We start from the raw sequence: 26,073 nt of genomic DNA on the forward strand, positions 1-26,073 counted from the left end.
TCTCCTCTCTCTCACTGTCTCCCCCACCCTGCTCCCCTCAGCTGAAAGGAGACATTTATCGGACAAGGCGATAGTCAGCAGACCTGCACACTGCCTTCTGTTGTCATTAACTGTAATGCGTTTCGATTAGAAGTGTTTTTCTAACCCCACTCCCCAGTTGTCAGCATAGTGGAGAAGTGCTCCTGATTCAGTTTGTAAGGGCTGCTTCTGGCTTTGGAGTTGCCACTATTATTTAGTACTTTAAATGAGGCTTAGGTATGATGACACCTGGTTCATATCTATTTAAAGATGATGCTCTGATTTGTGGAGTCCAGAAAAAGTCAGCAGATGGCGAGTGTTTAGGAATAGAGCGATGAACCGAACGTTTACCCAGAGATCTTTCCTCATCTCCATAATTCTTCTTGCTTGTTTTCTTGGTGTGTCTGAGGGGTGCTCAGCCATGCACAATAAACCCTGTTAGTGACCGGCAGACTTTTGGTCTGTTTATTATTCTGTTGCTGGCTCCCCCCAGACGTCCATGTGTTCTGTTGTTGCACATGTTGCCTTCTCTCCCTTATGCCTCGTAAAAGTTCAGTCAGGCAGATGTTTGAGGTGGTGTTCTGTTATGCTGTTTTTGTTTGATGAGAAAATTGGTCTCAAGAACCACAGTTTTCGACAAAGAAACACTTGAGAGTTAGTAGCATTCGAGGTGAACAAAACCACATAGACGTAATGCACAAGTCATCAGGACTGGTCTGTGACAAACAGTGAATAATGGCTACATGTTGTTGGTGTTGGTTAGTACAGGACCTTTTTATCGTGCTGAAATGAAATGGCTGCATTAGTGCAGCGCGTTTAACCCAAGTGCTTTACTAATTTCCACGTCAGGTTTTCCTAGAACTGCTTGCAGCAGACAAAATAAAATTGCTACAAAGTGTCGAATGAAACGAATCATCCATAGTGATGAAGGAAATCCTGACGTGGAAACTCAGCGATAGCAAGTGTCTGTGTGATTTGACCTGTGTTTTTTCCTGCTGTTGCATTTAAATATGCTGGTGAGTGTGAAGACTCCTTAAGGCACTTAGTGAGAGGTTTCATCACTTGAAAAGTAAACAAAAGGGACATATTTACTCTGCTTAATGCAGAACCAGCTGATTTGTCTGACAACCTACAGCACGAAATCATTGAGCTGCAAAGCAATGACCGACTACTGAGAGCAGCTCTTTTCAAAACTGACTCTTGCAAAGACTCAGTTCTGCTCAAGACTGACTGACCCAAACCTGGAGAACCAGCTGTGAGTAGCATCATTATGCACATGACATTCCTGGTACATGATGTTCTAATGTGAACCTGTATTTTTACTGTCGTGTCTCACAGTATTATAAAATGCTTTGCAGTGTTCTTGTCTCACCTTCAGATTCACAGACTTGTTACTCAAACTGGACTTGCTGGATCATATTCAATTGTCTTATTGGTCCATGCAGCAGCAAGCCCTCACCAGTGCTGTGACGTTTTAACGCTAGCCTGAACGCCGCTGAGTCTGTGCTGGATTTGACAGTCCGTGTGTGTGTAGGAAACTGTAATCAAGGCAACTGTTCAATTGATGGAGCTTACTATCTGCACTTGAGGTGTTAATGATTGAGTAATGATTGATTCATTGACTTCATAATTGGATTGATCAAGAGTATATTAACTGACAACGCACAGTGTTGGTATAGCAGTGTTTGGTCACTGTTGTCAGTAGCTAGATTTATCTCTAATTTCTGTACATTTGGGTTAACTGGTCTCTAAGCAACTGTGAATGGCTAAGTGTTTTCCATACAACAGGAGCTGTACTGTAAAGGGTAATTGTTACCTTGATGACAGATAAAAAGCTGCAGTTAACTGAGGAATCTCCTTCACTAAAGAGGAATCTCTTTAACCATTCCTTTCTTGCATTAATATTTCTTGCTGCAAATGTTTTATCTTACAGTGATGAGATTGTATGTACAATTCACTAGTTATGATTTAGAAATCCTCATTATTTTTGATTAAAAGCAGCTAAAGCTCAAGCCTGTTGTCAGCAGACCAGGGAGGCACATCTACTTGATATAGACACACATAGACTAGAGCCCGTTTCAGTAATTCAACAGTGGGCTAGGCTTTGATTTAAGTGTTCTGCACATTTAGTCTCACCTAATTTATGTCCTTCAGTGAAGCCTGTAACCGTTTTATTTATGGTGCTTGTTGTGAGCAGTACACTGGCTGGGAGTGTGTGCTGCCTGACAGGCTTAATTCAGCATTCTTGTTATATTCTGCACAGAACACAACAAGAATGGTCGGGAACCTCATTTTACATTTTTAGTTTTTCAACATTACTGCAGTTTATTGCAAGATAACAAAAAGGGTGGCAGTTGCATCAAAGGTTATGAAAAGCCACTGGACAACAAAAGTGCCTTCTGGGAGTTGTCTGACCTGGTTTTCAGCTGTCAGAGAGATTTGATTGTCAGAAATCTGGTTTGATTTGGGAAATTTTGAGCCATGTCGGCAGCCTACGCTGATCCTGTCATGGCATCAGATGGTTTTAGTTTATGAGCAAGACAGGTCCCTACTTTAAGCAGAACAACGTGCAAATTATACTTAACATGGATTTGTAAGAAATCTGGGTGAGTAAGCCACTTAAAATGTAAATGGTGTGTTTATGTGTTCTGATGATGCTGTTTTACAAGCGCAGCCTCTTTTATGATGGGGTGTATTGGGTAATTAGGTTCTTGCTCTGTGGTCACACCCATTTTTCCACTGCCTAATCCCAATTCCCATTCATTCTAGTCATGATTTTGACAGACGGAGAGAGGTTGCCTGATTGTGTGCCTGTTTGGCTGGCATCGCCTCTTCATAAACCTCCTTTAAATATGCGATTAGGATCGACTTAAAGCTCAGCAGCACAGGTTTGCTGTGGAATGAGGGAGACCGGGTAAAGCATTTGTATGAAGAAAGCATAATAGTTACTAAGTTTTACTCAGGAACATGCAACAAAAAATATAAAAACATCATAGAGAAAACAGCTCTGTGTTGGCAGAAGAGGTTTTTTTTAGATGTGCATGCAAGGAAAAAAAGATCAATTTTGGCTTATCAGGTTGCCGTCCTCATGTCAGACTTACAACTCTGAGGAAACATTAAGGAAGAAAATTAAACGTAGCAGCTTACTGGCAGACTTAAACACTAACAAGGCTACAGAACACTAAGACTGGAGTGGGAGACATCAGAGAACAGTGATAAACACAGAAAGTCATGTTCAACGCCTCAGTTGGTTCAAAGAGACATTTTGTAACCCAAAGACTCACTAAGGTTGGTTACAGACATTAACAAACACTAAAGCTCTTCATTTCTCCAGCTCACTTCAATCAACACAGCAACATGTGGCTTCTCACTTGTACATGATTATTTATGCTGGTTCAGTGATTGTCTTGTAATGTCTCACAAGCTGCTGACTAGTCTTATTACAGTCTTATAGTGTTTAAAAGTCCCAAATTCCACGCTTTCTGTTTTAATTTTTCTGAATTCTGCGTTTTATCATTTAAGCATATTTTGTCACCAGGAAGAGTGTTTAATCATGTGACCGATGAATAGAATTTCAACAATTCAATAAGAAAATAGTCATGCATCTGCCGATATGGCTACACTACCGAGATCCACATTCTGGTAATTTCCATGATATTCTGTGTTTCACAGTTGATTCTGTCTTTATCATCAAATTCTGTGATTCTGTATTTTCTACATTTTGGAAATCATAAGGCCCTAGTGCTGGCAGCTCAGATGCTTGGGGGGTTGTAGAAAAGAAACCTGATTAGATATTAGAATGGAACAGAAGACCCTTTACGGGGTCAGAATCATGTTTGTCCCCAGGCTTACTAAAGTGGCCTATTAGGAACACTGAAGATGGACAAGTAGGTCGAGGTCGGGTTCTTTAGAAGAAGGGGTCATTTCTTCATGTGAATAGAAAGAAACTCCTGTTTCATGAATAACCCATGAACTGTATTCCTGGTTCACTCAGAGAACACAATAAGCTCTGAATTCACCTCAGCAAGCATACCATCTTCTGGCTATCCTGTTGTTCCAAAATTTAATGAAATGAAATCAGTGAAATGATGACTCTCTTCCTTGTGCGATGTTAGACATGCATAGCACTCCAAAAGAATAGTAAATGTGTTCGCCGCATTCTGATGTGAAATAATAAGTCAGCCTTTGGAGTTTCATAAGGCAAACTATTGTGAAAGAGTCTTTGTCCACAACATTTGAACAGTCACACCCATGGTATACATAGTTTCCCAAGACAAGCAAAGCATTCCTCTCAAGCATAGTTTTCCTTTAGAACTTAGAGTAGTGTGCCAGTCCTAATTTAGTGTCACTGGCTTAGGCTTAATTGAATAGAAGAGATACAAGTTTTAGTGCATGAGTACAACGTAAGACTATAAAATGCTACAATATGGTCTTTTTCAGGTGGTAAACCAGGACAATGGACATATTTGACTGTTAAATCATGTATAAATATCAGCTAGCCAGATCTGGGTCATTTTAAAAGTGAATATGTTTCGATGTGACTTTAATTCCTCGCGGGACGTTCTGTCAGAGACTCTACTGCAGCTGTCTGTTTTGCTGTGGCATCAGGAGGCAGCTCTGTCACCTAGGCTCACTGAAACCAGGAATCGTTTCCAGCTGTTTGCTTTTTGTAGTGCGATTCCTCTCCCCGACTAGCTCCAAGCCTTCAGTCGACCCGGCACCCTCTGTGTGTCACACAGCTTTCCTGTGCTCGCGCTTCCTCTCCCTGTGCCAGGTGTAATTGAGTGCATGGCACATGATTGGATCTGGCCCTCTGAGGCTGTGCCTGTGCATGCGTTAGCAACATCCGTCTCAAAGGTGGCAGGAAATCATGGCTCCATGAAGTGGTCTGGGCAAAAACGTAACCATGTGCAAAAGCATGTCATGTTCAGTTGTTTCACTGACAAATGACTTGGCCTACAGCTAAGAGGAGGCTCATGTTATGCCCTTGCCTGCCATCAAAAGCAATCAAAATGTCAGAAAAGGCAAAGCTGACAAAGCTCTGTATCCATGTAGCCCTGATGAGTAATGAGACTCTAGAGCGAGGGGCCATAAAGGCAAGTGCTTCAAATGCAGTTTGAACACGTTAAGCACATCTTAAACACATCCATGCATTTGGCACTGCATCACTGTTGAGTGATATCTCTTCTCTAGAAAGTACTGGGGGAGTTGCAGGCCCAGATGCTGTGTGTGTTGGAGGATGGATGATCAGTGTTTGACAGACCTTTTTTTGCACATCACAGGATATTGATTGCCTTCAAAGCTGTGTGGCCGAAGAAGAAAGTAAAGAGAGCGCAGTTTATCTCAGGTGACAGTGAAAGGACAGCCAGTGAACGCTGCTGTGTGAAGCGAGCTTCACATGGTTACATCAAGCAGAGATGAAAGTCCTCCAAGCTTAACTCCCAGCTGAGTTTTGAAAAACTGGTTGGCATTATAAGAGGATTTAGTGGGAAATGTGATAACGGTAATCTGGATTGGATTATTGTTAAGATTAACACACCCTTTGGGTGGCAAATGAGTAGGAAAACCTTGGGAGACCCCACTGAGGTACAAGATTATCTTTGGTATTCTATGGAAATAACGGTCATGTCCCACTATAGCGCAGAGGATACTCTTTTGTCTGATTGCCTTGATTTCTGCTGGTAAACATAAGAGAGAAACATTTCTCCTTTGGGACATATTTGTATAATTAAAGTGTCCACCCCTTTCTGCCGTTTGCAGTCTTTTTAGAATAGAAAATGTGCAAAATTTTAAATTAAAATCAAACAGTGTTTTGACAGGACTCATTTCCTTCATGTGCTGGTTTAGTCTAAAGCAAGAGACCTGCAAGGATGCTCACACAAACTGGTATTATGTGTTTGTTCTGTACTAAACATTGACTTTTACTTTGCCCTGTCCAAGCATAAAGTAGCATTTCTGGACCATCTTTGTGATCCTCGATCTTTGGGTTTACTGAAATAATAAAGTTTTAAATGTTTATTTTGTCTGGTTGTCTTTGGCAAAGAGTAATGTTTGTATGTGTTGTTGAGGACGGTAAAAGCTAAAACTGATCCCAAACATCTTTCCATATGCAGCATCAAGCAGTGGCTGCTGCATGGATTTATAATGTGCCAGTGTATGTGACTCTGTGTAGCTCTAATCGAATGAGCTTCACCATGTATTCTTCAAAGCATTTATCACATACATTTTTGTAAAGTAGTAAAAGCTGACAAAAGGCAGGAACCCAACATACTAACAATTCTTGAATTTAAAGCAAAAAAGGGAAAAGCTAAAGAAAACCTGATCATTTGTTCCATCAGGCCAGTTTTTATCTATTTTTTTAACCCAATGATTTACGTACATGTGAATCAAGGTCAAATTTGTCTGTACCAAGTTGGGATGTGTAGAGTGAAGCATTGAGCATTCCTTATTTAAATACAAAGCAAACGTTTTCCTTTTGTCAACAAAATTTGCCAAGCTGCTGCTTATGGCTATCTGAATGTCTGCAACCCTCCTCTGATTAATGTCGTTACTAATTGTGCATTATACTGCTCTTTGCTGTACAGTGACATGCACTAATATCACTTGTAGATGCGTTAACTGTATATCATTAAGGTGTCTGCCCGAGGAATTAGCTGTCATAGTTTTATTGCACTGCCCTCAGCAGTCAATAGCAGTCATCTCTGACTGTGGCTTTACAGTCAAAGTTAGTACACTTGACTTGTTCCAGACCAGCTGGTAATGCACAACTTTAGCTTCAATTGACCAATAAAGCTGTTTTTGCTAGCCTCCCAAGATTTCAGTGAGTTTTGACAATCTTTCCAAGATAAGTTTATTTTTTATCTGATTCATTCTGAATGTTTGGTTAACTTCATTTTAGAGATCCCTCTGTAACCAATGATAGAGCTGCCTGCCTGCCTGGACTTCCCTGTATTGTAGTCTGTAGGCTGTGTTGGCTTCTTAGGCTATAGTGAGCTAATCTGAAGATTTTAAATGTCTGTTTTTGTTACTTTATTGAGCATTAGTTATAGCCTCTGCAGTCATCCGTGGCTTTTGTTAACTCACAGATTTGTCGTTTCAGGCTTCTTTCCTCTCGCTGTTGAATGAGCAGAAATGAAAAATACATTATTTTTCTAACTTTAGGCCAGATTAGCAGTTTTGACCCATAATTATGTTAACCATACAAGTGTGTTTCAGGTTAGTTCACTGTATGTTGAGGGGAGAGTACTCACAATCCTGTGTTCCACACTGTGTTTTTACTGTCCTGGAGACCGAAAACTGAGAAAAGTAAAACTATGCCAACACCACATAGACCAAATTAAGACACCCCCCACCTCAGTCCTACACTTAGATTTCTTCTGTGGTCCATCCATTCATCCATCCTCATCAACTAAATGATTTGTTGCAACGTTAAAAAGGATTGTAATGAATGTCATCATGCTCTCTCTATCTTGTTGAATGCCTTTGTTTCTTTTTCCTTTTTCTTTTTTTTCCTTCCTCAGAGGCTTCAGCTCACTCATGTGGCTGTTTCCAGGGTAACCACTTTCCCTTTCGAAATTTACCATGTCTGACATTGGATACTGTCCGTTTCCATGGCAACAAAGCCCCTAAAGTCCCAGTTAAATATAAGATTTTTTTTGTTATCAAACTAAAAGGGGAATGAAAATGTAACTTTGGGAATGTAAAGTTCCTTGTTTGTATTTGCTCTTTATGGTCCTCAACAGGAAAGAGGGTTGCTGAAATTGCTCATTGTCTTAGCCACTCATGTTCATGTGATAAAAATTGATTTTCTGGACATTGTCTTCAGGGGGATCTTAAACCAGGCAAGACGTTGCCTACCTGCAGCTCGTCCACATTTCTCTATTGATCCCTGTAGAAGAGGCAGGCTTGATGTCGCATCCGTTCTCCCTCTCTAATGGCCTCAGTGTTTAATCTCTGTCCGTTTCTACCGACCTGTCACTTTCTATCACACACGACTGCCTTTTCATTATGTTCCTGATGTCCGACACATGGTGACACGGCTTCTGAGGCTGTGCTTTTTGCTCTTCTCTCATCCATCTCGGTCGCCACTTGCCAGATGACAGAATTTGAAATATGATTTTCATTGAGGAGAGCACAAATCTGCATGTTTTAGTGTTCCCTACAGAAAGAAAGAACATGCAGCGCGTTCAAATGATTCTGTGGATTTGTAGCTCTAAATGACCTTTATGAATATTTGACATTTCACTGGGGAGCTTGATTTCCTCATTGATTACTTCAAATCGCGGCTTTGGGTTAATTGTTACAGATGTAGCACCCTCACTCAAGGTCTGCCAAGCGTTTTACACCTGTAGTGATTTCCCATTAGCGCCTCTAATTGGAAGATTCGTTTTGTGTGACCAATCAGACAAAATAGAGGACAGAGTGAATGGGTAGATGAAAAGATGTAATCAGACTGAAACGTTCTGCTTTCCTGGGGCAGATGCAGACAGACGGAGGCAAGCTGTGGACTGTACCCTTCCAGTGCTCTCAAATATCAGACCTGTACACAGTTGTTGTTAGAAACAGTTAGCAGGACATGTCTTTTCCCAACAAACAGCAGGAGCAGGAAGAACTTGGCTGACTTGTGTCAGACAAGTTTCACTGTGTTGTTTTTACCATCACTTGCTCTGAAATACTAAAATAAATTACCCATGTGGATCTGCTGTTTCTCGCTTTATGAAAGATCCGCCAACATTTCTCTGTTTTTGTGGAGCAGTGAGAAAAGTGATGATTCTTTGTATTGCGATATCCCCCAAAGATTTTCCTTCTGTAGATACAGAGAGTTAAAGTTCCAGATATTTTGGCCAGCAGGAAGTTTGTTATAATAAAAAAAATCTTCACAGTCACAATCAAACTTTTCACTTTTTTTTACAGGCTTTAATGTGGATATTTGTGTAAAGTAATAGCTAACAGCAGGGAGGGTTGTGTTTGCCATGTGATGATGATGTTACATTTTTCATGCACTTAGCCCCCCAGACAGGAAACAAAGAACTGAGCTCTCTCCCTGCATGACTGGAGTCGTCATCTCTTTTCGGTGTTTCTTGAGGAATTGTCCTCTCTCAGCGGTCAGATATCTGCTGGCATTCTTTTGTTATTTGTTTCCTCTCTGGCAGTTGGAGCAAACTTGTCTTCCTCTCTTGTCTTTTGGCAGAACAATTTGCTCTGTCGCTTTGTTTTTACCAGCTCTTTGCGAGGTACTGCATATCCCAGTGGTAACTGTTGCACTTTATGATGCACATGAAAACAATATTTATTGACAGATATGGATCTGTTGGGAGTGTGAATAAAGTTAATTACGAGATGATAATTGGGTGATGTGTTGCACACTTCTGTTGGCTAGACGAATGGTATTTAGTGAAGTTTGATAAACACAGGCTGAGAAAAGCAGAAGCAGAAGGTTTTACTGTGGAAAATGTGAGAGTCAGGGTGGAGAGAACACATCTGTTGAAAGTCCATAAAGAATATTTTTTCTTGTGCATATAACATACATTACCAAAACATTACTATAGTATGAGATGACATAGGCCAATACTTCGGTTGTCATGTCTGCTGTGTGGTGTGCATGTGGTTCAGCCCGATGGATATGTGCAACTAGTACATACAGTTCTTACAGTCAAAGAATTTAACTTAACTGCTTTCTGTTAAATGACAGTCAGATTTAGATGATTATAGGCAGAAAGCCGGTCTGTAACACTGCCTTAGCCAGAGATGGGAATGCACCCTGTTTTCGATTACAACCTCAGGACACGCTGCTGGGTGATGTGTCTCCACTCAGCCCAGGTCTGAAGACGAGGCTGGGGAAGAATCACAACCCACTGAGGGCTGTAAAATGGATGACCTGTTAGCAAGTGTCATGAGTATGTTGACACAGTCGGTGTCCAGTACAATGACCTTGGGAACCCCAGGCAAGTTTTTAAATGGAGCGATGTTTGTGCTGCACAGTGTTGTCCTGCCTGCAGTCCCCTGCTGATGTCCCAGACAACCCTGTGTTTTTTGCCTCGTTCAGTCTCACTCCAGATGTAGAGGAACAGCAGGACTGGTCAGCGTCCTCTCATATGGGATAATGGCATGAGTTCTAGGCTTTTTGTTTGCCACAGCTTAAACATTATCCAAAAACAGCATGAGTATTGTATTTGTCTAATTCATCTTTTTTGATTTGATCGTCTTTTTTAATTTATTTTTTTGATAAAAGATATAGTGAACTGACTTACTCAGCTTACAAGTAACTTGCACGCTTTCAAAAGTGCACTAACACATTCATAAGTTTCTGTGTTCTTTGCTAGACATCATGTGTTAGCTGACCTTTTCCCCCTGCTGAAGGGCATTCATGCTCAGCAGTTCAGGTGAAAGCAGGGAGTGTGTACCGATGATGCTATAACCCCAATTAGCACAGATAAGCAAATTTAAGTAAATGCTTTAGGTGCATCCCCACCCGCTATCCCTGATGGAACCCAACATGGCGAGCCTAAATATAGTTTGGCTTGGTTTAGCAGAATAACTGGTGTTGGCATAGATCAGCGGATGTAACTGCCCTCCCAAGGTGTCACCATCTGAAGGCTGGTGAGGTGGTGTGATAGGTCGCTGATGAACTTTACTTCACTATCATACATGCTATTAAAATGAAAACTCATGCTGCCTGTTAAAGAAGAAGAAGCTGTATGGTTTGAATTTCTATAAACTTTTCTATAAATTATGTAGCATTTGCAGCAAAAATGCAGTTGTAAAATGAATGAATGGTGCTTCCCCCTCTAAGACAAATGAAACCATTTTGCAGATAGTCCAATGGAAAGTATTTAGTCGTTTTTTGTTTTGTTTTTTTACTTTATTTTAATGAAAGCCTTCTATATATGTGGATATTATTGTGAACCTTGGCTCAGTACTAGCAGTACTATGTTCTGTTCCTCAACAGCATCCCTCAAAACGTATGGTTTTACACACGGACCACATCTTCATTTCATTTACCTGGTCTGGAATGGTACCTCTTTGCTGACCCTGGACCTAATGCAGTAGACCAGAGATTTAGCAGATGAAATGTGGTGCAGCAGCCTGCCCCGCCGCCCCTGTGGGACTAAATGTGATTACTCTAATAACCAACTGCACCGTTAGATGTTTAATGGGATTATGCTAAATTGTCTCATTAGAACGGATTACGACACAGGAGCCTGACCCTTGTGTTTGTGCCTGTTCGTCTGTTAAAGGGTTATATCCACTGGCCATTAGTCAACAAGTCACAGGAATTACCACTTCCTAAATTTCATGGCTCGTCTCTACCACCAGTAGATTTCAGCTCAGTGTTTTGCAAAGGCTCTGTATTATGTATGTTTGCAGTAGGAATAGTATGCTGTATTTAGGCAGACACACCTGCACCTCAGGCCATCAGCCGAGTTTTGACTGCTTTAAGCATTAGTGGTCAGACAGGACCCTTGTCTCCTGTTTGCCGATTACTTATTTCTCTTTCTCCCCCCATCTCTCCTCTCCTGCCAGTTGTCCGTTCTTGGCACTGCAGTTGACCCCAGTTATCCCAGTCATAGGAGGTGTGCTGTTCATGTTTGTATTGGGGACACTCCTGCGAACCAGCTTCAGTGACCCAGGAGTGCTGCCCAGAGCCACGCCAGATGAAGCAGCTGACTTGGAGAGGCAAATAGGTAAGACTCTAATTGAATTATATGGAAAAACGGGCATGAAATCCAATTATTGAGGTTTTGTTTCTCTGCATCTGCATTTTTATGTTTCTTCTGTCTGTTCCTGTCACTGTTTCTCTGGATATATTCTCTGACCATTGTTTAGCCTTTTGCCAGCTATTTTCTGTTGTTGTATTTTGTATTGCTTACGGTTACCTCTATCTTATAGACTCTATTTGTGTCTGAGTCTGCATGATGCTGATCCAGGGAAGCTAGTTGTCTGCCTGTGTCTGTAGTTTGTGTTGCGAGAGGACTGGGACTTTAAAGGCACTCTGCATTTAGGCTGAGGTGAAGTATTGGTCCTGCTCTGACCAAAAGGCCTTTGATCTGTTTATTTCACTCCATCTTCTTCAAGGACCCCTGTCTGATGTATTACCTGACTCATAAATTTTATCTGGATAACTCCTGAATCTAATTTGTGATGTGAAACTTAGAACTGTTGGTGCATTAGGAACCACTTGATATGGTGTAACTGAATTACCGGCATCACATCACTACCAATTGCTCGCCATGAGTCAGAAACAGTTGAGACTGCTGTTTGTGATGTGGATTCAGTCTGTTCATGTTGCCTCAATGTCATTATATCATGCATAGAGAAATCAAGATTAATTTTTAATGACATGCATTAATGCAAGAAGCACAATATGTAGATGAAGCCCCTGTTCAGATGTTGCTGTTTTTTCTACCAATGCAATTCTTGGCAAGCCAAAAATTGAGAATGAGAAGTTGGCAAATAGCCATTCAAGGCCTCCTTTTGTCTACAAAGTTCACTTTATTTGAGATATTTCATGGATAATTGACATGATGTTGTATTTAACATCGGAGGTCTGAATTGCTCGCTAGCCTGATTATCCAAAACAAATGTTTCGGAAGGCAATATAAAGGCAATGTATAGGATTATTGTTTGAGTATTTTAAGTTGCTAAAAGTGTTAAAGCTTGATCAGTGTAGTCAGCTACATGAGGCCTCTGTCAGAGGAGGAAGGGTGACAATCGAGGCACGATAGACTGGAATTTACACTGATGTCAGTTTAGTTATTCACCAGTAAACTGCAGGACAGAAAAAGTGTCCTGCTGCCCTGTGGTTAAACGGATTATCTCCACTTTACTCAAAGGGTTTAACTTTTTAAACCCTCTTTTTAAAACCGCCTTTAAAGTTTGCTTCTTTTTATTTGGGATGTGCAGCTACCGTTTCCCAGCGATGGTCTTTTCCATGCTTCAGGCCACTGGGGCCTCATTAAACAAACTCTGGACTGGCTTAATTAATCTCATTAGGAGACTTAAAAGCTTTTGGAGGGAAGGTAAAGCACAGAGCTTGGAGCAGTGGGCTGAAGCAGCACTGTGAAAAAGCGCCACGTTATATCGGCAAGCACTTTTTTTTTTTCTTTTCAGAGGATAAACAAATTGAAGGCTGAAAATATGAACAATGTTGACCCAAATACCACATGCCCCCCCCCCCCATCATTTCATCCCAATTGGCTTTTGTGCTGTGCATTTCCAAGCGTAGTAAAGCAGTTGCCTGTTTCTAAACTGGAATCTCTTGTTCACAGACAATTGATTGTTGTCACGTCGTTGCTGGTTGCTTGTAGATGAATCTGCGTGTGCACAGGTGGTGAAATGATTGAACACATTATTTCTTTGTGGTTTTGTAGTCATTTCTATTACTTATCCCAACGTTTTGCAACAAGTGCTGAGATGTGGGTTTGCAGGGACTTGACAGAACTTTACAATCGACTCCAGGCGGTCCCCAACACATGAACAAGTACCATTGATGTATTGAACCATTTGGAAGTGAATAATTGAGGTCAACATCAAAGTGATCAGCCATACTGACCCGTGCAGTCACACATCACATTTGGGATTTCGCCTTCTTTGATCCACTTTGACCAACTACTCAGTGTAATTGCACGGCCGCAGCATTTTGGGAGTGTTCACTGTCATTTTTACTTCCAAGAAAATGTTGAGATGAACATTGTGACGAATTAGATTAAGCTTGTTTTAATTGTAGAATAGCTTGTAATTGTGATGCCCTGAAGAGTCTGTAGTCTTCCCCTGAAACATCCACATTCAGTCCCATGGCTGCCAGTAAGCTAATAGACTGCTTTAGTGTTGGTGCCATTACGGGTCCCATTATCTTCCATTTGAAAGAACCTGGCTTGTAACAGCACAAGCTTTACACACACACACACACACACACACACACACACACACACACACACACACACACACACACACACACACAGAAATATGTCACTGCTTTTTCCCACAGCCAGTAAAAAGGTAGACGCACTTTGTTAAAATGCGTTTTGTTCATAGATCTGCTTATTGCTGCTCTTTCCTCCTGTTTTCTCTTACTTTCTGTTAGTGTCTGTCAGCCTTTGCAGTGTAGCGTCTCTACTTACGCCTCCCGTTGCTCTGTCTTTCTGTTCAAACACATTTAATCCTCCTTCTTCTTTCTCTGGTTCCTCTGTCCAGACCTGTGCAGTGCAGAGCTGTTTGTTTGGTTCTTGCCATGGCGTGGCAGCTTGACATGCAAGACATTAGTGGCACATCTGTTAGCTCTTACCCTGATCATCCAACCCCATCCTAAGCCCGAACACCGACCAGCCTCACAATGAAAAGAAACACTTAGGCATGTCTCTCTTCCTCAATCTTTTTTTTTTTAATCAATTGCCCATTTGTCTTGAATCACTGGTTAAAATGCAGTTTTGAGTTGCAGAATAGTTTTAGAATATCTGCTTTCACTGCCCACGTTAAGCGTATGTGTGTTTGTCCATGCTTGCTCTTACAAGTGTAAATTCCTCTTCCTTGCCTCCTCCTCTCCTACCTACAACAGGACTAATTTCTAGCATTTTCTTTCTCCTCTGACTGAGACACCTCTCAGTCCATTTTTATTCCAAACTTCTGTTTTATAGATATGTCCTTATGTAACCGTGCCGTTGCTGATGATAAGAAAGCAGCTGACAGGCATAGTGAGCATGGGTAACTTTTTCGCATGTCCGTGCTGCCATAATCTAATGACTCTGAACTACTTAAGGCTTTTCGCCTCAAATGCTCTATTGCTGCCTTTTTGATTTGCAATTTTAGTTACAGCACTTGCTCATTCCATTTTCCTAGCTTCCATATATTTATGCCCATTAAAATATTCCACACAAAATCCTTATCTATTAGATAATCTAGCTAACATTTATTGGGTGTTGCTAATGACAGCCTACCTATTTATTAGTCTCAGTTATATTTTGCATCCATCTTTTCCATGTATATTTTATGTCTATAGCTTTCGTAACTAAAACAAAAATTCCTGAATACTCAGCCACCAGAGGCCCCATGATATTTTGCAATACACCAACAACCTCATAAATAGATGATGATGTTTTGAAGACAAAGTGCTACAAGGCTCAAGTTTGACACCACTCCTATTGATCTGTTGACTACACAGTGGAGGACCAAATGTCTGTACAACATCAGACATCAAGGTCTCTCGTGCTCCGTGTTCTTTAGGAGAGAAAGCTGATAGCCAGGCCTCTGCCGTCGTCATCGTGAGCAGATACCTCTGCTCTCTGCCAAATGCTTTATCCTTTACAATGTGAAAAGGATGTTAGAGTGTGTTGGCTGAAGATATCCTACCTCAAACAAAATTAAATGTAATATATATGAGAAACATATGAAACTCTCTGCGGTGTGCCCTAATGCAGCAGGAGTGCCGTGTACACCTATGAAGGGTTGGGGGGAATCTGTGGGGTCGGGACAGGTAGCACAGCTTGTTGTTTTATCCCCGCTTGAAATGGAGACAAGATTTCTCTTCAGCGTGCCGCGTTTGATGTCTATGCATGTCTGCCTGCCTGCCCAATATGTCAGGACTAGACAGGCTGGCATCAGTTCAGCCACCACATGCCAAATCCAAAAGACTCTCTGAAGCATTAATCAGAGTGAGAGATGGTCAGAGCTGCCTGCTTCCTTCCTTCCACCTAATATGGTCCAAGCTAGCTGGTGAATGTCAGGGCAGCCGCACTGTTTTTTCCAAAGCTGCCAGCCAGACTCAGGGCCAGCAGAAGAAATAGCTTTTGGAAAGCTTAGAGCCTGTGCTGCTGGAGGAAAGATGTGCACATCAGTAGAGGATGCAATGACATTTAGGCCTCTCATGACCACAGGAGCATTCAGTATGGATGTGCTCTGAAATACATCATTTTTTTCTTCCTTTCTTCTTGTTTCTATATGTATCTTTATGTATTTTTCCACAGTGGGCATATTTAATAGAAGCTTGTGCAGTTATTTTGCCCCAATCAAGACCTTGTGCTTAAATTGTTTGATTAATGAAGTAGTTTTTGCGTTGTTGCCAGGGTTCCCACTGTTTTCTTTGTTTCTGACTTTTGCTTTGTGGTTGGCAGCCCACCACTGACTCTTTCCACTCTGCCAAAGTGTTGTGGAAGTGTGCTGTTTGGATGGAGCTTGAACCTTGCTAATAGGACAAAAGTCAAACACCCTGTTGGTGATGCAGTCAGAGATACTTGACTGGGTGGTGTGATGTTACTCTCTGTAAAAAATCATGGTGCAGGTGCAAAAAATCTGAAATGCTGATATTGGGAATGGCAATCAATTAGCCTCTTTTGATTTTTCAGTGCATGTATATTCCCTCTCTCGTTCAAACAACAGTGGACTGACAAATGACAAACAGATATTGTGGAGGTCCGGAGGTCATGCGCTTATCACACTTGTCACCGTCTGTTAACAAGAACTGCATTCTGGGAAGGGGGAGGAGTTTTTCATAACCAGCAAAGGAATCTTTAAACCATATGTGCTTTTCAGATTGTAGTAATTGACTGTTTCTTATTTCCATAACTGCCACAAATTAGATTTCACTGCTACAAGAAATAAACTGTGATTCTGAAAATGAATGAGTAAAACAGGCAATTGACTCAGCTAAATGTTTAAAGTTGCAAACCAAACTTATTAACCAGGGGTTTTCTAATCACATACGATTAGTTTGTCTTTAAGTGATCAGAATTTATTCCTTTTGTTTTTTAGGAGCAAAGTAATTAAACATTTCCTGAATTATTGTTTATCACCAAACCACAACCTCACAATGGCAACCTTTAATGACTTTATGTTTATCATTTGTGTTGAAATGTTTTTGTTGGGACGGCTCTTGTCCTTGCCAGAAACTTAATTCAGATGCCATACTCCCATACACAGCCCATGATCAGAGAAAGCCATCCTCTAAGATGAGAGCTAGCTTAATCACATTAGATACAGCTTCCTCTCCCTGTAGCGATGCAAACATGCTCATAGATTTTAACACCTTGTAGGTGTGCTTGTAGCGTTGTCTTTGGCTGGAGGCAAATGTGATTATGATCCATGTCTTGAACATCACACGATGTTAGAGGTGGCTACTTGTTTCCATCTTGACATTTTTTTAGCCCTGAAATGCTGACCACTGCACTGTTAAATGCCACTAAGCATCAAAAGGCTGGCATCAATTTAAATGAATCACCGTAGATAGTGCTTTTCACAGGGCTGTATTGAGTGTGACCTCCTGTTGGCCTCCAACTCTAGAAATTAAAAAAGTGATATAAATCAGGTGGAATGCACAACCGACTGTAAGATGTGGTCCAGAGATACCCTGGCAGCGACCGGGTATATCAGAAGTACAGTCTGTTTTACTCAGGCTAAAGCTCCCCTTTGCCCTTGCCTGGGCAATGTCCTGTATGTCTGTTTGACATAGTGCGTTCGCCCTATTGCAGAAAAGAATGAATTAATACCTCGTTTTGAATGACAGTGCAATCATAATTCATGCTAGTGCTTTAACTGCTACTGCGACTCGCTTCCTCCCTCCTCTCCCCTTTCAGTGTAGCCAGCCACCCTAGGTCACATTCATGTTTGACTTCATTGTTATTGGCTGAATAATAAGTAATAAGTGTGCAGCCAGCGGAAAGAGGCTCTATTACTAAGCCACTTGACATCTCAACTTCTGCATTTGTGGATTGCTTGTGCATAGACGTGAGCCTCTCCTTTCTTATTACGACTGACAACGGGGGCATGTCGGCAAGGGGGGAAGAATTTAACAGACTGGAGAAAGATGGACAGAAACTCAGAGCGGAAGCAGCTATCAGAGAGGATGAGGAGTGTGAATGGATAAATCAAAACAAGCAGAGTGATCAACGCATGCAGAAGACGTGCCAGCTGTTGTGGGTTTTCACTTGTAGAAAACCAAACCTTTGATTCCTTACTGAAGTGAAGCTTTCTTTTTTAGCATTTGCTTGCAAAACCCCCAACATTGAGGACATTGTTGTGTGACACAGTCACAGGTTTTTCCATGCCCCCTGCAACTTCAATGGTAGATTGTAGGAGAAGCTTTTATGTCTTTAGCGTGCCTTTGACGAAATACAGGCTTCCTCTCAGTCTTCCTTTATTGTTAGCTAGTCCCTTGGTTTACAGTGACATGGACGTGAAAGAGAAAGAGATGAAGAAATGATCGTCAGTGGGTGATCGGGCTGCAGGGGACGGGAATAGACAAATAGGAATGTACAAGAATAGAGCTGTCACTGTAGAGCTGTTTTTATGGGAGCACACATGAGAAAAGACAAGGAACAAATACAATAAAAGCAACTGAGTAATCAGACTGGATTGACCCAATATGGTGATCATCTCTCTCGCTCCATCCATAATACCTTCTCCGTCTTTCTCTCACACACACACACACACACGCACACACACACACAGACACACACACACTCTTAATGCACTTCAGTTACATAAAATACAACGGCAGGAAAGCTAACAGTGTATGCTGTTGTACGTGGATCAGATTAGGTAGTAATAAAGGCATTGCCACATAACCAATCTGGTCTTTAGTAATAATTTTCCACTAGTCATCTGTCTCGTTGTCTTTGCCCTCCCTTCTTGTGGCATCAAAGCAGCAGATTAGATGAGCTTCTCTGCGCACCTGGCCATGCCTTCACTTGTCACAATTCAGTCAGACAGATAATCACATCTCTGTATCCCGACTATTTAACTGATCCCTCATGGTCTTGGCCAAGGCCTGTGTCAGTTCAGCCCAGAGTGACAAAGTCAAAGCACAAGACATTTAGTTCAAGATTGCCTTGTTTTTGATTACAGTGCAGAGCATTTTCCCTTTCAAAGAATCTCATGCACTCACATTTGCACAAGGGGAACACACAATAAAATCCATATATCTGCACACACACACACACACATATATATATAAATATATATATTTTTTTCAAGTTTGGATGTTTAAATAATGTTATGCTCCTCAACAGGAACAGTGAAGCAGACATCAGACTAGAAAGAAATTGGAAACAGAGCAGTGTTCTGCACATGTTGTCAGCCCATACTAATGCTGCTGCTGTTTTGTGTTGTGGCCGCATCAAAAATTGTGTTCAGCAGCAAGCCAAATTCAAAACAGGTTGGCACAGCAACCAACCAAAATCTCATATTCCTCTGAAAAAGTACTGACACATTTATTAAAATGGCATCCAACAAGCTTTGCATTTAGAAGATCCTCAGCGGTTTAAGTTCATGTTTGGACCTCTCAGGCTAAATAGGATAGCCTGCCCATTCATTTTTTTTCCGTGCCATGCTGCTCCACAAGTAGTTTTAAAGTACCTTCAACATGAAACTCTGATGTTTTAACTGTGCGACAGGTGTCGGCCCGCTTCAGAATGAGCTCAGACAGGAAATTCCTCTGCAGTAAATTTCCATTTAAGCTAAATTTGCTTAAGCTGAACTAGTTTAAACTTACTCAACACCAGAATAACTTCCTCAAATGAAATAATGTGAAGCAGCAGCTGATTCAGCATACAGTACAGCACTACCTTAGTTGTTCTTGAACTAAAAGTGTTTGCTTTAATCCACAATGATAATGAATAGGTGTGGGTTTTTCTTGTTCTTGCTCTCCCTTGTTTTCAGTTGTAATTGTGCATGGTTTCCAGTTTATGAACCCTTTTTTGCCAGCATTTTGACAATTATAACTTATGATTGCAGTCTAAGTGAAACCTAAGTAGCAAATGTTTGTGATATTTTGGAGTCATTCTTCTGACTGTCTTTTCTAACCTTCCTTTCAGTGCTTTAAACTGCAGTATGAGGCTGCACTCATTGATCGCCTGCACCTTCAAAATATCCCACACACCGCAAAAGAAACTCACCTTCAACTTTCCAGTGTGGCTTTTAAAGTGACGTCATGTGACACATATGTTCCGTCTAAATTGCCTCTAAATCCCACACTTTAACACCAGCTTCATATACTCTATGCTGCCATGCTTACGTCTGTGTGCTGTGAAATTTACCGAACTGAGCCACTCCTTCTGTGTTATGAAAGGGTTAGTTGTTCTTTTAATTTTCTTAATTGAGGAAATCCTTTATATTATTAGAAATGGCCTTCAGATCATTTGTTTCATTTTATGATTCACACTTTCATAGTGTGCTTGACATGTGTTTTAATTGAGCTATGTGTTGTGTGCCAGACCTTGAAATTGCTGCTTGACTGAACAGCCTCTCTGGTTTTAGTCCTACGTCTTGGCAGGGAGGTTGAGGGCAGTACATCTGCATGTTAGCCATCATCATTGTATTCTAATACACTTTTCCATCTGTGAAGGTAAAGGCTCCAGTTTTCTCTCCTCCACATACACAGCAGGATAGCAATTAGTTTCCCTTTATGCCTCACCAGGCAATGCCTAGCACAGTTTGGCTGACATTGAACCCTCATTTAGCTTTGCGTATGAGGGTGTGAGTGGGTACAGAGTTTGTGTGTATGTGTGTGTGGTCTGTTACATCACTTCCCAGTCCACCTGGCCTTATTTTCTAGCTTCAAGCTCTTAGGCCTGGCCTAGCTCTCTGAGGGATTTCCCACTAGACACTGATGTAAGGCTGAGCTTTGGCTGCCGGGGTGGCAGTGTACAAATGGCTTTGTTCAGCAGAAATGCTACTTTGACACTCCCACTCACTCGCTACTTTACCGCAGGCATCTGAACAAGTGTAGTGAATGTTGATGGGCTAGTCAAAGTGAACTTACGGTGTGGCCAGAGTTGATGGTGAATGGAAATACTGGTATTTAGTCAGGTATTTAAAGCTGAGCTCTAAGCAGACTGTTATTTTTTTTCAAACTTTTGTGCCTCTGAATTTCTATTCTTGAGACAGGTAGAGACTGTAGAAGAGCCCTCTCTCTATCCAACCAATGCATAAAAGGCACAGTATTTCATTTGTAAATAAAGAAGAAAAGCCACTGCTTTCTTTATGTATGCTGTTGTTTTCATGCCTGTGAGCACAAAACACCTTCAATAGTAGCATGTGGCCAAAATAAAAAATCTTGATATGAGATGAGATCTCCACAATCTTTGTCCAGTCCACAGCATAAATTGTATAGTATCAAACCATGTACACCCTCATCGATTTAGAGGAACTCGACTCAACAACAGCAACGTTTGCACAATGTACAGCAGTCCAATAATAGCCCTGAAACTGAATATGTCCATTCAGCTCAGCAGTAATGTTTAAGGCCAGTGTTTGTGTCTGTGTTCATTTAGCATTCTCTTGTGATGTTTTTGCTCAACTGGGAATAATGATATTGCAAGCACACTGAAATTGTTATCTATTGTACTATTGATATTTTTGTCCCCCAGTGGGTGGTGAAGAAATTAACACAAATTTTGCAATAGAACATGTTGAGTGTGTTGGATTAATTATGTGTTACAAGTATTGCTTTTATTGATTTCACTTCTTATCATTCAGTATTTAAGTATTTTTTTTCTACAATAAAAAAGCAAGAGTGAGTCTCCTGTACTACGTTATTAGAAGATGCTTGTCTCTTTTGCTATTCTTCACCGCTTCTTGGACACTTCCTGTAGCTGTCTTTGCCAAGTGGGAAATATATCATCTATCAAAAATTCCTGATATCTCCAAATCAGAAATCCAGCCAGGAGGCTGCTGACATGAACTCAGTTGCTTCTAATGACGGTCTGTATGACATGACAGACACGCGTCATTCCCTCATGTATCTTTTCATATCTGGCACCATTATTTTATAGATCTCAGAATACTCTTTCAAGAGGTTTCCTCTAATGCTTCAGAAGGAATCTACAGTTTGGTTGTCATAGGTCTTTATTTTACATGACAGGGGGTAATATTACTGTAAATTTTACTGCACTATGGATACGTAAAACAATGGAACTCCTCCTGCGCTAACTGAGTTGTGCTTTGAATTGTTCTCACACTCCCCTCATTTGTTGCCTCCCTCATTGGAGTCTGCTGAGAGGACAGAGGAGCAGAGGGAGTATGGAGGAGAGAGGAGAGCGCTCTGTAGGCATCGACCACATTAGAGATGAATTCAATAGCACAGAACTCGCTGGTTTCCTCTGCTCTCCTTTAGAAATGTCAAACACCCACACAAGCCTCTCAGTCCCTATACAATCCCCCCACTCTGTTAGCAATGCTACAGGCTTCTGTATAAATGATCCCAAAATGATCTTCCTACACACGATATCTCCTACTCTCGGGGTGCATGAGAGTGCTCAAAGCAAGCTGAGCAGTAATGGGATACAGGCTTTACCTTTTATGGCTTGAAAATCACTATCATTGCTCTCATCCATAGCGTTTAGCCTGTCATCACTGCTGTCTTAGTCCACGTAAAGCCATTCAGAGCAGTGTGCCATCATTTTCTTCTTTGTATTATAGACTGAGGATCATGGAGTTAAATGCATGTTGAATTCCAGACTGTTTTTCGTGTTGCCAGAACTACGTTACAATTTTAGTTAACTAAAGGTTGGTTCTGCTTGACTCACCTCAGCAGAATTTGTATAGCTCATGAAAAGAGCTAAAATTGTCAGACTGATTAAATATAATTAGCTGTGTGGGTTGTCCGTGTTCAAACATTTTAAGCTACTGATATCATGACATGCACCTTTTTCAGAGCCGAAGATAAATGCAGATCAGCAAAGGTTTCGCCATGTTGAGATTCATCCCTCTCGTGACAAATTAAACTAGACAACCTGAACACATTGCTCCAAGATAATAAAATGTGGTGGATGCTAATGGTTCATCTTACAAATAGAGAAATTTGATATACACATCATTTTATTGTGTGTCAAGTGGCTGATTTTGCAAATACAATTTTATGACACTAAAGAAATCATGATTCAAGCATGACATTCTCTATAGATTGTTATATTTTTAGGTTTTAAAGGCAGCATGACATTTATTCTTGTGAGAATTGCAAATGTAAATTTGCCAGCTATTAATTACCTGCAGCCTTCGTAGAGGCTGTTTACACCTGGCATGAACATGCGTCTTGGGTGACCCGATCACAAGTGGACAGCTCTAAGTACGCCAGTTCACACCTGGCAATGTGTCTCCACACATGTTTCGAGTGATCTCAACTGCCTCGCCCTATATGCAAATAAGCATATACTGTACATCTTTCTGTTTGCAAATACATTGTTTTTTTTAACTGTCTGCCCAACAGTAATAGCCAACACGCTGGGAAAAACTGACACTTTTCTTATACATAGAAAGAAATAACTTCTTGTATAACATTTGTCGAATTTAAAAGAAGGCCCAAATAATGAAGAATTTGTCAAAGACTGTTTTTCACAAAAGTTTCTCCGAACACAACAACTCACTAAATCGCACATTTTTTAAAAAAATATAGTTTTTTAAGGGAATCTGGCAACTTTCTCCACGGGCAACAAAGAAGAAGCCTGTACTGGTTACTGTTATGTGCACTGTAAAATTTGACACATTTACCATCAATAAAGTGTCGCCCTCTTTCATGGGCTGCGAGAAAATGATGAAATCAGCTGAAACTGTGTCAAAACAGCTGTTAAATGTTGGCAGGTAAGACGCACTTTAGACGCAGCTGTAGCAAGCTGACACAATGTTTTTTAGATGGGAAGAAACAACTCCTTGTTTTGCATGTAATGCTGAATTCAAAAGAGGGCATGAATTATTAAGAATTTACTGTAGCTGTTGGGCCAAGTTTATTAAGTTTCTCCTTTCTCCTCACCTCAACAAATCTCAAAATTGCGCAATTTTTTAAGGGAGTCTGGGGATATTGCAGTACTAGTTTAATGGTGTTCCCAGAGTGTCCACAGACATCGGCTACTTATCTTGACAGGTAAGAGAGTCCAAGCAAGTTAAGTGAATTACAGTGAACCAAATGTCAATCAGACAACAGAGAATGCAGTCCTTCAATAGGCCCAGGATTGGATCACCCAGGAGGATGTACTGTATGTTAATGCCAGGTGTGAACGGCCTCATGCATTATCCGTGCAGTATGTAAAGTAGAGGTTGTTATAAAAAGGGAGTGGTGCTACACTTGTGAAAAAGTAAAAAAGAAAAAAAATGTAGGCTGTAAAGAGATTTTAGCCTAAAACATCACTGTATATAATTCATATCAGTGGGTTTTTCAAACTTCATATATTTCTAATCTTAACTTTTCTTCTGTTCTAGCTAATCACCAGTGGTATATTCATAGCGTAGCCTATCCTCCTGCCCTTTATTCTTATGCACAATGTACAGCAGTCCAATAATAGCCCTGAAACTGAATATGTCCATTCAGCTCAGCAGTAATGTTTAAGGCCAGTGTTTGTGTCTGTGTTCATTTAGCATTCTCTTGTGATGTTTTTGCTCAACTGGGAATAATGATATTGCAAGCACACTGAAATTGTTATCTATTGTACTATTGATATTTTTGTCCCCCAGTGGGTGGTGAAGAAATTAACACAAATTTTGCAATAGAACATGTTGAGTGTGTTGGATTAATTATGTGTTACAAGTATTGCTTTTATTGATTTCACTTCTTATCATTCAGTATTTAAGTATTTTTTTTCTACAATAAAAAAGCAAGAGTGAGTCTCCTGTACTATTTGAATTCAAATCATTTTACATTTTTTGGGGGAAAATGAGTTAAAGTGACAGTAGTTTGGCCAGGACACAAGTGCTTCTGGTTCTTTAGTCTTTAGAGATTTTATAAATGGTGCCAAATATCTGCCTTCACTTGAACTGATGTTGCCCTGTGCTGCATTCAAGATATGGCAGCAGAATGGGGAAAATGGGAAACCGCCTTTACTTAAACTTGGAAACTAACACGTTATTAGAAGATGCTTGTCTCTTTTGCTATTCTTCACCGCTTCTTGGACACTTCCTGTAGCTGTCTTTGCCAAGTGGGAAATATATCATCTATCAAAAATTCCTGATATCTCCAAATCAGAAATCCAGCCAGGAGGCTGCTGACATGAACTCAGTTGCTTCTAATGACGGTCTGTATGACATGACAGACACGCGTCATTCCCTCATGTATCTTTTCATATCTGGCACCATTATTTTATAGATCTCAGAACACTCTTTCAAGAGGTTTCCTCTAATGCTTCAGAAGGAATCTACAGTTTGGTTGTCATAGGTCTTTATTTTACATGACAGGGGGTAATATTACTGTAAATTTTACTGCACTGTGGATACGTAAAACAATGGAACTCCTCCTGCGCTAACTGAGTTGTGCTTTGAATTGTTCTCACACTCCCCTCATTTGTTGCCTCCCTCATTGGAGTCTGCTGAGAGGACAGAGGAGCAGAGGGAGTATGGAGGAGAGAGGAGAGCGCTCTGTAGGCATCGACCACATTAGAGATGAATTCAATAGCACTTGTGAAAAAGTAAAAAAGAAAAAAAATGTAGGCTGTAAAGAGATTTTAGCCTAAAACATCACTGTATATAATTCATATCAGTGGGTTTTTCAAACTTCATATATTTCTAATCTTAACTTTTCTTCTGTTCTAGCTAATCACCAGTGGTATATTCATAGCGTAGCCTATCCTCCTGCCCTTTATTCTTATGCATTTGTTTTTCTCTTTCTTTGATTTTCCCAAGATGTGGCTAATGGCAGTACTGGCTACAGGCCTCCTCCCAGGACCAAGGAGGTGGTCATCAATGGCCAGACAGTCAAGCTGAAGTATTGCTTCACCTGCAAGATCCTCAGACCGCCACGTGCCTCCCACTGCAGCCTCTGTGACAACTGTGTGGGTGAGTGAAACTGAAATCCCCCTGGATGTGAGTTTGTATATTTGGCTGATATCTGCTGTTTTAATTTTTTTTTTACCACATTCATTGTGAGACATTAGTATAATGAACTCAAACAGTGAGACCATCACCAAAACGTCCTCTTCGATTTGTAAAGCTTGAACCACTTCTTACCTGTTTATATGTAGCCTCATAAAAGGTCAGTATAGATCTGACCCCCCCACAACACACAGTATACACAAACAGGTAAGCTCACACAAAAGTGTGTTAAGAAAAAATAGCATCTGTAGTGAGAAAACAAGCCAAGTCAAA

General features: G+C 40.8%; 1 protein-coding gene across 4 annotated transcripts in view; it reads left to right on the forward strand.

The window, feature by feature from the left end:
* LOC121618169 (palmitoyltransferase ZDHHC14-like) overlaps positions 1–26,073 on the forward strand; it is a 46,096-nt gene that overhangs the window by 3,722 nt on the left and 16,301 nt on the right. For all 4 annotated transcript variants that reach the window (XM_041953508.1, XM_041953505.1, XM_041953507.1 and 1 more), the window contains exons 3-4: positions 11,542–11,702; positions 25,612–25,764. In XM_041953508.1, coding sequence (XP_041809442.1) covers positions 11,542–11,702; positions 25,612–25,764 — 314 coding nt within the window. The remainder of the gene's footprint in view (positions 1–11,541; positions 11,703–25,611; positions 25,765–26,073) is intronic.

The sequence above is a fragment of the Chelmon rostratus genome, chromosome 15 (assembly GCF_017976325.1).
Source record: "Chelmon rostratus isolate fCheRos1 chromosome 15, fCheRos1.pri, whole genome shotgun sequence".
In the NCBI taxonomy this organism is placed as follows: Eukaryota; Metazoa; Chordata; class Actinopteri; order Chaetodontiformes; family Chaetodontidae; genus Chelmon; species Chelmon rostratus.